The 13,550-nt window shown below is 28.1% G+C and overlaps 2 protein-coding genes across 2 annotated transcripts; both read left to right on the top strand.

The window, feature by feature from the left end:
- The first annotated feature begins 2,598 nt into the window (after positions 1–2,598).
- On the top strand, positions 2,599–5,374 carry LOC105251967 (enoyl-CoA hydratase domain-containing protein 3, mitochondrial). The gene is made up of 6 exons (XM_011259111.3): positions 2,599–2,807; positions 3,226–3,291; positions 4,204–4,377; positions 4,450–4,637; positions 4,815–4,975; positions 5,041–5,374. Exons 1-6 carry the CDS (start codon positions 2,757–2,759, stop codon positions 5,268–5,270), a joined length of 870 nt encoding a protein of 289 aa, XP_011257413.1. The 5' UTR covers positions 2,599–2,756; the 3' UTR covers positions 5,271–5,374.
- Positions 5,375–8,498: 3,124 nt separating this feature from the next.
- On the top strand, positions 8,499–10,997 carry LOC105251966. Its single transcript, XM_011259109.3, has 3 exons — positions 8,499–8,837; positions 9,804–9,959; positions 10,653–10,997. The coding sequence occupies exons 1-3, from the start codon at positions 8,657–8,659 to the stop codon at positions 10,889–10,891; spliced, it is 576 nt and encodes a 191-aa protein (XP_011257411.1). The 5' UTR covers positions 8,499–8,656; the 3' UTR covers positions 10,892–10,997.
- The last annotated feature ends 2,553 nt before the right edge of the window (positions 10,998–13,550 follow it).

The following is a 13,550-nucleotide window of genomic DNA, read 5'->3' as shown; positions in this document are numbered from 1 at the left end:
ACAGTGCAGATATGTATTTTTTAATATTTATTGCGTTTTTACTAAAATATTCCGAATTTTGTTAATCAAAATGATTAACTTTTGATAGAGAATTTCGCCTTGTGACAGATACATGGCTAACTTCATTGAATTATATTTAATATCTTTTTAACCAGTTAGTACTTGTATAATATTATTTGACCAAATATTTCGTCTGTATCTAAACTTTTGCAAATTTTAAACAAATTCTGAATATTATTTCCATGTGTTTTTGTCATTTGAATTGACGTGGTTATACGTTTCCCATAAGAACACATGTTAATTCGGTGTAAATTAAAATCCTTATAACTTGTGATGTTTTAGTGAATCGATTAAAAAATTGTACTGAAGATTCTAAACATATGTAAGGACATTCTGTACAATTTTCATTAAATTCTCAATATTTTGAAAATAGATACAAAACATCCTTAACCGAAATGATTAACTTTTGGCAGAGAATTTCACCTTGTGACAGATACATGGCTAACTTCATTGAATTATATTTAACATCTTTTTAACCAGTTAGTACTTGTATAATATTATTTGACCAAATATTTCCTCTGTATCTAAACTTTTGCAAATTTTAAACAAATTCTGAATGTTATTTCCATGTGTTTTTGTCATTTGAATTGACGTAGTTATACGTTTCCTATAAAAAGACATGTTAATTCGATGGAAATTAAAATCTTTAGAATTTGTGAACGCTTTAAGTGAATCGATTTAAAAATTGTACTGAAGATTCTAAACATATGTAAAGACATTCTGTACAATTTTCATTAAATTCTCAATATTTTGAAAATAGATACAAAACATCCTTAAGTAATCAAACTAAAACAAAAGGGAAATTTTTACATAATATATTAATATTTTTATTTTTTTTTAAATATTAAAACAAATTCAAATAAAAAGAAGCCGTATGCAAAATAATTAAAACCATAGCACATATTGTGATTATCTACCACATGCATGTTGCTCACGTCCGCTTTCACCACGTGCACTTTCAAAATCCGTCCTAAAGTCGTTCCTTATTACGAAATAGAGGTCGATAGCTCCTGCACCGAAGTAGTTTCCTATAATATTTCTTGTAACTGTGCGCCGGTGACCGCGGTCACACTGTTTATCCTATAATTAGAATAGACGGAGCCCGTGGAAAGAGCGCGCCGGAAACGAACGGCGACGACGATGACGCGGAAAGTCGCGGAGTAAGCAGGACCGATGATCTCTCGTCGTGTTATCGTTCACTCGTCGTAAATATACACGCGACGATGCACACTCGGACGTACTTACCCTCGGCTTCAGCCATGTTAGTCGCTAAGGGAAACACTGGTCGTTATGGGAACGCATACCATGCGTCATCGAGCTCTTCTCCGTAGTTCGAAGTAGGGATTATGCACCCTTTCCAACCTTTTTATTCTTCATTTAAATCTGAAATAACAAAATCTTTCTGTTAAAAATATTAGGAATTAGAAATTTTTCTATCATTCTTTTATGCAAAATTTAAAAAATTGAAAAACGACGTTTAAAAAAATTTTCGAATTTGCTTTGAACTTCAAAATACAGATTATGTATATTAATAAAAAAATTGTATGCTTTTAAAATTAGAAAAATTAATTAATGATTAATCAGAATATTTGGAAGAAATTGAAATTTAAAGAATAGAACTATATTATATATATAATAACATAAATTACCTTAATATCGCTAATCAATTAATCAAAGAATCGTTGGAAATAATATAATCGATTAAACTAGCCAGAAATTTTTTGTTTATTGATTACGACGTTTCGACCATGTGGTTGTGGTCCTTTTCAAGTAAATACTGGAATATAACAATTAAACAATTTTTTAACGGTTTTAACTTAATCTAACCTTATATTATATTAATATTTTTCAGGTATTTTTAACGGTTTTAACCTAACCTAACCTTATATTAATACTTTTCATGCCAGGAAATGTGTTTTTATTTACAGAAAATTTATAAAACGGATACATCTCTCTAATATTTTTATTTCCAATTATTACTATCATTATCACGCTAATGTATGCCTATTTTTTTTTTTTGATATTTATTCCTTTTTCCAAAAAGAATATGTATGTCACGTGCTGACTGTCAGACTTTGACATCTGTCATTTAAAAAACGTATTTAAACTGTTAATTCAAATCATTCCGTAGGTGTCAGCTGATCGGTATGCATACGTCACAACATGTGTATATATTAGTCTAAAGAACGGTAACATAATACACCTACCTTTCCCTCTTACCATAATACATTTATATATATTTTATGAAATCGTAAGAAATTGCGAACATGTTTAAGAAGAATTATAACAGGTACAGATGATAAATATTCTGTAATTTTTAAAGCTGTGATATTCAAGAATGTTAAATAATATATAAAACGTATATTAAATTGAATGAGATGAAAATCTTCTTTAAGATGTTTGTGAAAAAGCTATCATTTTCGAGATTGTATTTTCTACTTTCATTATTCAAATTTTATTGATAACACAAACTTTAATTTTAAGAGGTATTATTTTTCTCGCTTGAAATTTCGCGGGCTTATGACTAAATAATACGTCACTTATCATCATAATGATAATTAACCTTTATCAACGATAACCGCTTTACTTTGGACCAAGTGGCATTAATGTCAATCGGCATCGAGTTTCACGTGCGTGATATATCTATTTGATTGGCTTATATCGTTAAATGGAATAAGGTACAGCATCGTAACAAAATGATAGCCACCTGGAGATTCTTGATCAAAAATAGTCCCACTGTTTCTCAGGTACTTCAATTATATATGCTTAATTTATGCAAACTATATAATTATTTAACAATTGTATTTATAACTATTGATTATATATACAACTCTGATTATTTATGGCTACATATATTGTTGTGCATATCACAAAATTTTTATTTTGTTCGTGAAAAATATATTTCACTTGACATTACAAATGCTTCAAAGTGTTTGAATCAAAACGATTCGAAGTCTTCGTAACGCCAAGTGAAATGCCTCTTAAAAGTCGTGTTTAATCGAAGATATTGGCTTGAATCAACTCGAATGATAACAGCACGAATCAGCGGAAATAATTTAAGTGATGCGCAAAAGCAAGCTTTTATAAGATTTTATATCATTAATTAATAATATTAATAATATTATTATATTACATTATTAGTGATTTTATCGTCGAATGTTTCAGGGACTAAATATTACAAGAACGTTATCTACAGAGAAGAAATATGTACAGACGACGGAAAGAGATGGGGTGAAGATATTATACTATTTATCTTTAATTTTTCTTTAATTATAAATGCTATTTTCTTTTACTCTAGGAAATATAATTTAAACTATTATACATTATATAAATTTAATCTGATTTTTATTAATTAAAAGCAGTGTTTGCTGTAGATAATTTCAAAATTATCTAGATAAAGATAAAGATAAAAATTTGTAAATTTATCTTAGATGAGATAAAGATGATTTTGCTTTTACTTAATCTAGGTGAAAGATGAAATAATTATTGCGATAATCTAGATAATTATCTAGATATTTTTGTTTATTTTAGAAGATTATAAATATTTGTAAAAACTGTGACGCAGATTATAAATGGGATATTAAAATCATAAACACATATTCTTTCTCTTTTCCTAAAGAATATTTAGTATTATAAAGAAATAATAGCAAAAGGTATATAAATGATAAATATTTATTTATTAATTTATATTTATAATATGTTTATAATATATTTATAATACATTAATAATAATAATATAAAAAATATATTTTAGATATTTTAGATAGATTTTTAGAAGCTTGCCTGGAAAACTTTTTTGCATAATGAAAACGTCATCTTAGACAATTTTTAGATAAGATGACACATATTTTTCATCTAAGATAAAGATAAAGATACTTTGTATTTCTTTATCTAGTTAAAGATAAAGATAATCCATTTCTTTATCTAGATACCAGCAAACACTGATTAAAAGTATCTTAAGAGAGAGAGAAAAATTTTAATTTAATAATTTTTAATTTTAATAATTTTAATTTTAATATTTTTAATTTTAATAATTTTCATAATTTTTTAATTTTAATTTTAATATTTTTAATTTTAATAATTTTTACTTATTATAGACATTATTTACTTTTACTAGATATTGTTAGTTTCACCTTATTTCAGGTCAGAACCATCCGTTTAAGCGATTCTGCCTCGTGTAACTCCCTATCGTTGGAGATGTTAAGGAGTCTGCTAAGAGAGATAAAAAGGGACAAGGATAACAAGGATCTTCGATCGATTTTACTGATGTCCGACTCTGAAAAAATGTTTTCCGCCGGACATAACTTGAAGGAACTGGTTCGTAGAATCATACTTCCATAAGACTTCTTTATATTCATCGTGTAAGAAAATCATCAGCTTGCGATTTAGACAGTTATAAACGCTAAGTTCCACAAGGAAGTGTTTGAGACCTGTGCAGAATTGATGCGAGCCATTAGTCAGAGTCCAGTGCCAGTGATCGCGGCAGTGGACGGTCTGGCAGCTGCAGCTGGCTGTCAATTGGTCGCGGCATGTGACATCGCGGTATGCACGGAAAGAAGTTCCTTTTCCACTCCAGGGTATTTTGCAAAAATAGCTCGTCTTATTGCTTATTATCCTTTTGCCTATTATCCTGTAAAAATCACCAGTTTTATTATTGGTATTATCGGTATTGTTAATTTATTTGTTCTCATTATTTCATTATATTATTAATTTATTGTTAATTTTTATTTGCACATAAATAATGCTTTTTACAGGGCAAATATCGGGATATTTTGCTCGACCCCGGGCATACCTCTAGTGCGTAACATGCCAAGGAAAAACGCGATGTATATGCTCTTCACTGGACTCCCTATTTCCGGCAGAGAAGCTTACGAGTATGGTCTCGTTAGCAAAGTCGTGCCGAATGATAAGCTCGGTGAGTCATCAACTACTGCGTTTAACTAATAAATTTTACACTTGAATGATTTTCTTTGATTTTAGACGAGGAAGTCCGTCAAATTACAGATGCGATCAACGCGAAGAGTCGTTCAGTTGTACACATTGGCAAAACATTCTTATACGAACAAATGGATCTCGATATATCAACGGCGTATTTTCTCGGCGCTGAAAAAATGGTGAACAATCTAAAAATGAAAGATGCACAGGAAGGAATACGAAGCTTTTTGGAAAAGAAAAAGCCAAATTGGTCACATGATTATGATAAGAATTAATTACGCTAATTATGCGAGATTTTATTGTTTGTATTTTTCTCGTCAAAAACAGATCTTGAACTATCGCTATAACTATGTATTTAATGTAATATCTTTTTATATGTAAAATTTTTCACAATTATTATTAACTATAGTTTTTTATTATATACTTTATATAATTTTATCAGTATAAATTTTTTGGAAGAAATTACATTGATATTACATTGTTTTAATTGAATAATATCCTTGATCTGATCATTAATTACATAGAAAAAGTGAATTTATATAAACATGAAGCAATATAAATACAGATCAAAATTAATTTTTGACAAAAGCGATTATTAAATTATTCGTCAAAAATTATTTAGATTTTTATTTCATAATTTTGAAATCTCTCCCTACTTAATCATAAATATTCAAATATTGCACAATTTAAAAGAAATGCTGCTTTTGTAAAAATTTAACCGAATCTCAATCTACAATCTACGATCGATTATTATTATTATCTGCTCGGTTTTCAAGTCCGGCTGAGTTACACGAGAACAGGTTAAATTTTATATAATATAATTTAAACGAATGAAACTGTTATTATATCAAGAAGATTTAATTGTATAATCATTTTAAAAAACATATATATATATATATATCGTGAGATAAGCCTATAGAAGCAAAATAAGTACGTAAACATGCAGTAAAGCATATTGATAAATGAGTTAAATACAATTGCAAATGTATTTACAATATTAATTGAAGAAAAAATTAATTGAGGATAATATGGAACTTTTTTATTTAATTTTAATTAAATTTATACGTTAAATTTATTCGTTATAAAACAGAGAAGAAAGAAAGAATATAATATGATATAATATAAATATAATATAAATATAATATAAATGATAATATAAATATAAAACAGAAAAGAAAGAATTCCAATTCAGTAGTTTATAAAAAATAAATAAAAAGAGAGAATTCCAATTCAATAGTTTATAAAAAATAAATTAAAAAAATAGAAGATCATTTCTTAAAGTTTCATAACTTATAAGAATTGAAGCGATTATATACTAATTATATTTTGTATATATTAACACATGATTATTGAATTTATGTTATAATGTATGAAATTATGTTTTTGTAATTATGTTATATAAACAGCTTGCAAATCAGGTTCATAAATCATATCAAAAATAACATTAATCAGCATTAATGCATGTTTACATGTCAGCATTTAATCTCTTTCATATGAAAAATTTAAAATAAATATAATAATTATCTCGTAAAAATTTGCTCGTATGTTTTGAGCAAAGTTATATTAATATCATTAATAATCGAATTTAAAAAATAATTAAAATTCTGAAAGAAAAATATAACGTGATATTTGTTATTATAATTATTTACTTAATATTTTCTGATATCTCTTATAAAAAAATTCTTCTTTTTGCGTATTTTCTTATTCTATAAAATTATGAAATTTTTTAATTTTTCGAATTTTTTTCTTGTCAATTGCAAATTAAATATATAGTTATTAAATTGTTCAGTCCGAATGTGTTGTATTTTATTTTATGATAAGCAAGATCACTTAAAGTTACTGCTGAAGTATTACAACGACTTATTGAAAATTTTCACATTATGATTTATATGAATAATACTTATGAAAAACATTTTTATCGAAAGGGAGAAAATACGCAGCGATCGGTTATTAGATTTGTAATAGTAAAAGCACAAATATTATTTCTTATTCTCGGTCTCGTTTTGATAATTATGTTCATTACGATAACATATTGCCCTCTTTCGCAAGAAATCTCCGTTTGTGGTCCCACGTCAGACAAATGAAAGATTTTATCTATTAAACGGTTCACAAGCAATTCAACATATTCACAATAACAAGTATAATTTGTATTAAATAGGGCATTGATATAACATTATCAAAATATGCAAGAGAATATTTATATACGCGTTTTTGAAGTGTATTTCCAATATTATTTAAACACGTTTTTAAGGATGTTTTGTATGTACAATCCCAGCAAAAAGTAGCTGAAAATCAATATTGACGAATATATCCGCTTTTGATGTATTTTGAGTATGAGAAATTGTGTGGAATATTACAATTTGATCTTAACTGCAGTGCAAAGATGTATTTTTTAATATTTACTTACTTTTACTGAAATATTCCGAATTTTGGTAATCGACTTTTGGCAGAAAAATTCACCTTGTGACAGATACATGGCTAACTTCATTGAATTATATTTAATATCTTTTTAACCAGTTAGTACTTGTATAATATTATTTGACCAAATATTTCCTCTGTATCTAAACTTTTGCAAATTTTAAACAAATTTTGAATATTATTTCCATGTGTTTTTGTCATTTAAATCGTCGTAATTATACGTTTCCCATAAGAACACATGTTAATTCGGTGCAAATTAAAATCCTTATAACTTGTGAACGCTTTAGTGAATCGATTTAAAAATTGTACTGAAGATTCTAAACATATATAAGATACATTCTGTGCAATTTTCATTAAATTCTCAATATTTTGAAAATAGATACAAAACATCCTTAATCGAAATGATTAACTTTTGGCAGAGAATTTCGTCTTGTGACAGATACATGACTTACTTCATTGAATTATATTTAATATCTTTTTAACCAATTAGTACTTGTATAATATTATTTGACTAAATATTTCCTCTGTATCTAAACTTTTGCAAATTTTAAACAAATTTTGAATATTATTTCCATGTGTTTTTGTCATTTGAATCGACGTGGTTATATGTTTTCCATAAGAACACATGTTAATTCGGTGCAAATTAAAATCCTTATAATTTGTAAACGCTTTAGTGAATCAATTTAAAAATTATACTGAAGATTCTAAACATATATAAGGACATTCTGTGCAATTTTCATTAAATTCTCAATATTTTGAAAATAGATACACAACATCCTTAAATATTTGCATCATTATAACTAAATCAGATAGATGAAATAGATCAATTTACGAGCTCGGCTAGAGAATTTTATGTGGAAGATAACTTGGTGTCTGTTCTTTGGTCCAAGATAAGGTCGAGTAAGTTCGCGGTGGTCGGGTAACGTCAGATTGAATATCTCGAAGGCCGTTGATATCCCGCTCTTATTATGTCGAATGACGAAATAAAAAAAATAATCTCTCTCTCTCTCTTTCTATCTATTTGGTTATCTCATTGTCTTATTCGCTTTTCCCTCGATCGAGCTTATAAGAGATCCGTTGACGCGTCGGAGATCAGTATTACTCTGACTTATTACTTTAGTGCATTAGTTGAAGGCATATATGCGACGTCTCGTACACAAATAGCGGACACAAGACGGAAGTGGCTTTCTTGTCGACGAGTCGACAAAAACGTCGACAATAAAGACAAGCTCTTTCTTAGTTGATGAATTTTGCTGAGACTATTATTACTGACGACTATATGAGGCTTGAGACTTTCCAGAGCATTGAAACTCGAAAAATTACGAGGCGAGACAAGAAGAAAGGGAGCACGTGGAAGAATCTGCCAAGACAAAGTCGACTCACGAAAAGGCAGATAACGGAGTTGTTCTTCGAAAATTGCATCGGTTAGTCGGATTTATAAAAAATGTAAACCACGTTTGATGAAGAGCGTCTTGAACATAGTCGCATTTTAAGTGCATCTTTAAACGTTAGCGTCTTTTACGATTGAAACGTTCGTTTCAATTGCGTCTGCAATTAAAATAGAACAAGTCATCAGTACATTTTCGAACTTTCGACAAAGAGAAAAAAAATATAAAGTGTATAAGTGCAATTAATAGTGGGAATAAACATATTTTATATCCATGCAATCCTAGTCCATCAATTTTCAGTATAAAATATTAAAATGCTTTAGCAATAATATTAGAGAGGCAAGCTTCTAGCAGTTATCGTTGGGAATAAAGATCAAACCTATTAATGATAACAAGACGATTAGTGCGGAAAGCATGATAAAACAAGACATAAATAACTATAGGGGATCGTAACACGCATATATGTGTTGATTTGATTTATTAAAAGAATAAGATTTCGATTCTTATTTTTTCTCCTTTATAAAGCAGTTAATAATGAATAATTTCAGGAAAAAAATAGAATAGTAAAAATCTTACGAAATTTATTATTATTTATTATTATTATTAATTAATTATTATTAATTATTATTATTTATTATTAATTAATTATTATTAATTATTATTATTTATTATTAATTAATTATTATTAATTATTATTATTTATTATTAATTAATTATTATTAATTTATAATAAATAATATTATTAATTTATAATAAATGAATTTCTTACGAAATTTATTATTATTTATTATTATTAATTAATTTTTATTAATTTATAATAAATAATAATATGAGATATATATGAGATTTATACTGTGTATTCTGTAAATGTCAAGATTAAGTTCTTTCACCATCTTTCGTTAAATTCTCACCTTAAATAGAATAAGAAAACAGACAATCAGTCTAGAATAGCAGGGGGTACTTTAGTATAACGATACAATTCTGTTATCTAAAATGTTGCAGATTGTGGAAAAATGGCTGCTATTCCGCAAAGTGCTATCGCGGTGCACAAAGTTCGCGATAACAACGAGCGTGCTGTTTCGATGTCCGTGAAGGGGGAGAAAGGAAAGACCGAGGAGAGAAAGGAAAATATATTCAATTCGCGGCCTTACTTAGAAGGTAAATTCTCGCGCGACGTTTTTCCTTTTTTATAAATTTAATAATCAAAAAGAAACTTTTCATTCCCCCCCTCCCCCTCGTGCACTTACCTATTTAATTACTGATGGGACGGCATGTAACTGAGACAACAAGATACTTGTCTGAAGAGTCTCAGGTTCATGTCTCGCTGAGGCAGAAATTTATTTTTGCGATATGGCTGCCCTCCGATCCCCCTCCTACTCCTTCCCCTCATCCTTCTCTCTTCTTTATCCCATGTCCCCTGATTTATTATACTCTATTTGATGTGAGAAACTCTGCTGATCAGAGCCGGATTTAAAGATGCGGAGGCCCTGGGACAACGAAGAGGTGGAGAGCCCTAACCTTTTTTGAACCAAAATCAAATAGAAATTTTTACGTTGTTTAAATAATTTATTGCAAAATAACAAGGTCAAGCAATATACATAGACCTTGTAAGTGTTGTATATCATTTGATAGGAAATTTTACCCAAAAATTTGTGTTGTGGAGGCCTCTAGGCTTCAGCCCCTGTTGCCCCCCCTCCCCCCATAAATCCGGCCTTGCTGCTGATTATTAATACTCTATTACCAGTTATGGCCAGATTAGACTCCCATATTGAGGGATTAGCATTGGCAATTAATTTAAAGAAGTGAAGTTAATTAATCTTGAGACGAATTTCACGAAATGCTTATCCTCAGGTTGGGAGCTGACACCGCTCAAGTACAACAGTAAGCTGATGAATAGTATCTGGGGTTTGTACAACCGTTATTCGGTCCATAACTTCAAGAAGAACACCGATGCCGAGGAAGGGGCCCGCGGCGGGGTGGCTGCGGCGATCTGGGGCGCAATTTTGAAGAATCGCCCTCCGGCCGCTGATGCCGCTGCTACCACTATCGCGGATGGCCCCCAAATTATGAGGACCGGAAGTGGTCTCTAAATACGACGCGGCCATGTGATGCTGAAAATACAATAATCGCACATTTTACGCATTTATATAATTATGCAAAATGTAACAGAAATACAGAAAATATGTGTGTTATAAATAAACATGGTTTATTTTATTTTCAAAATGAGCGCAAATAATGAGAACATAAATGAACGAAATGCGATTATCAATTTGCGAAATATTTATACGTGATGATTAAGGAAAATCAATATTGACAAATATCCACTTTTGGTGTATTTTGAGTAAGAAATTGTGTGGAATATTACAATTTGATCTTAACAGAGATGTATTTTTTAATATTTATTGCGTTTTTACTGAAATATTCCGAATTTTGTTAATCAAAATGATTAACTTTTGGTAGAGAATTTTGCCTTGTGACAGATACATGGCTAACTTGATTGAATTATATTTAATCTTATTGAATTATATTTTATCTTTTTAACCAATTAGTACTTGTATAATATTATTTGACCAAATATTTTCTCTATATCTAAACTTTTGCAAATTTTCAAAAAATTCTGAATATTATTTCCTGAATGTATTTTTGTCATTTAAATGACGTAAATATACGTTTTCCTAATTAACATATGTTAATTCGGTGCAAAATTAAAATCCTTATAACTTGTGCACGCTTTAGTGAATCGATTTAAAAATTGTATTGAAGATTCTAAACATATGTAAGGACATTCTGTACAATTTTCACTAAATTCTCAATATTTTGAAAATAGGTACAAAATAGGTACATCCTTAATAGCAATAGCCTGCGATCGTATTATTGTAATACGATAAAAAATAAATAAATGTGCAATGTACTATCATGTTGATAATATATATTATCATGATAATATATTCATGATAATATATATTATCATAATATATATTATAATATATTATCATAATATAATATATTATCATAATATATATCATAATATATATATTATCATGATATATATTATCATGATAATATATATTATCATGATAATATATTCATGATAATATATATTATCATAAGAATCCTAATTCTCATTTAGTCTTGATTTTAAATATTTTAAAAATCAAGTTTCTCTGAATAAATATAAAATACGTTTTAATTTCTTAGGGAGAATTTATGTATAATATTTCTACAATGTAAAATTGATTTCATGGCAAATATTAATCAAATATCAATATCAAATTTACAAATTGCTTTTAGATACTTGGCTAATAATAATTTGATTTTCTATTTAGTATTGATATTTTATTTTTTTATATTTTTTAATGAAAATTATATGTTGAGACAACCTCTCTTACAAGAGAATCTCACATCTAAAGGAATATTATTCGAGATAAGAGCTATTAAGAGCCAAGGCGAATGGTAGTGCATGAAATTAATGGATTAGTAATTCGCGAAAATTAAAACGCGTTTTTTGAAAAATCATTGACATATGCCTATATTTTACTTGGTGCATAAAACCAAGATATAGATTTCTCAATTCGAGAACACACTATAAGACCCCTATTTACTCCCCTGAAGAGACGTAGACGAGAAAAATATCGGGGCGAAGTCGCTGAATCGGGCGTTTTAATTTTCGCGAATTACTAATCCTTTAATTTCATGCACTACCATCCGCCTTGGCTCTTAATAGCTCTTATCTCGAATAATATTCCTTTAGATGTGAGATTCTCTTGTAAGAAAGGTTGTTTTAATACATAACAGAGCCTTAATTTCTTTATCTATTTATTAATTTGTTATTTGTTGAGGTTTTGTTTTTTAGAAAAATGGTTTTGTGAGGGAAAATTATTGTAAATTATTTCTAAGGACATTTTTCATTAAACATTCTCTAACAACACACATGTCTAAAGGTCATCGAGAGAACATAAAATATCCTTTGGCTGTTCTCTAGATATTTATGGATGTCTTTTGATGTGTGTTGTTAGGGTTTTATTGCATATAAGATAGAATATGTATATATTTTTTATGTACTTGACGTATTTTTTAATCTTTCATATTAAGAGATAAATTAAAGTAAAGTTATAAATTTATCATTTTTACTCAGGGTTGGCACGTTTTAAACAATTTGTTTAAAACTGTTTGATTAAAACTTGTTTAAAACAGTGGACACTGTTTTAAACATTTTTGTTTTAAACTGTTTTAAACTACTGTTTAGAACCGTTTAAAATATCGCAAATAAAATATGATTATTTGGAAAAGAAATTGTCAAAAAAATCAAAAACAAACAAAAACTGATAGATGTGTATATTGCAAAAAAGTTTTTGTTTTAGTGTTTTTAGTTTTTTATCTATATTTGTGTAACATATAGATATAAAAATATGAATAATAAAATAAAAATGATAAGATGGGTATTATTTTAGCAGAATATTTATTTTTGGATATTAAATAACAATCAATACAATAAAGATTACTTAGAAGATATTGACTGACTTTACATTTTACATTTTAGAAATTAATAGGACACAACTCATAGCAAGTCAGTAGTTCTAAAAAAAAGTTCTTCTTTTAAAAAGAAGAATAGAGGTTTTTCATTTTTCTTTTATTTATAATTTATGTTGAGAGTTATGGATGAGGTTACTTGATAAGAATAGGAAAAGAACCAATGTATTATATATTAAATATTATTAACTAGAACTTTTTTTCTCCAAAAATAAATAA

The sequence above is a fragment of the Camponotus floridanus genome, unplaced genomic scaffold (assembly GCF_003227725.1).
Source record: "Camponotus floridanus strain SB8 unplaced genomic scaffold, Cflo_v7.5 scaffold8, whole genome shotgun sequence".
Taxonomy (NCBI): Eukaryota; Metazoa; Arthropoda; class Insecta; order Hymenoptera; family Formicidae; genus Camponotus; species Camponotus floridanus.
Note: the sequence above shows the minus strand (reverse complement) of the source record. Positions and strands in the feature narration are given on the sequence as shown.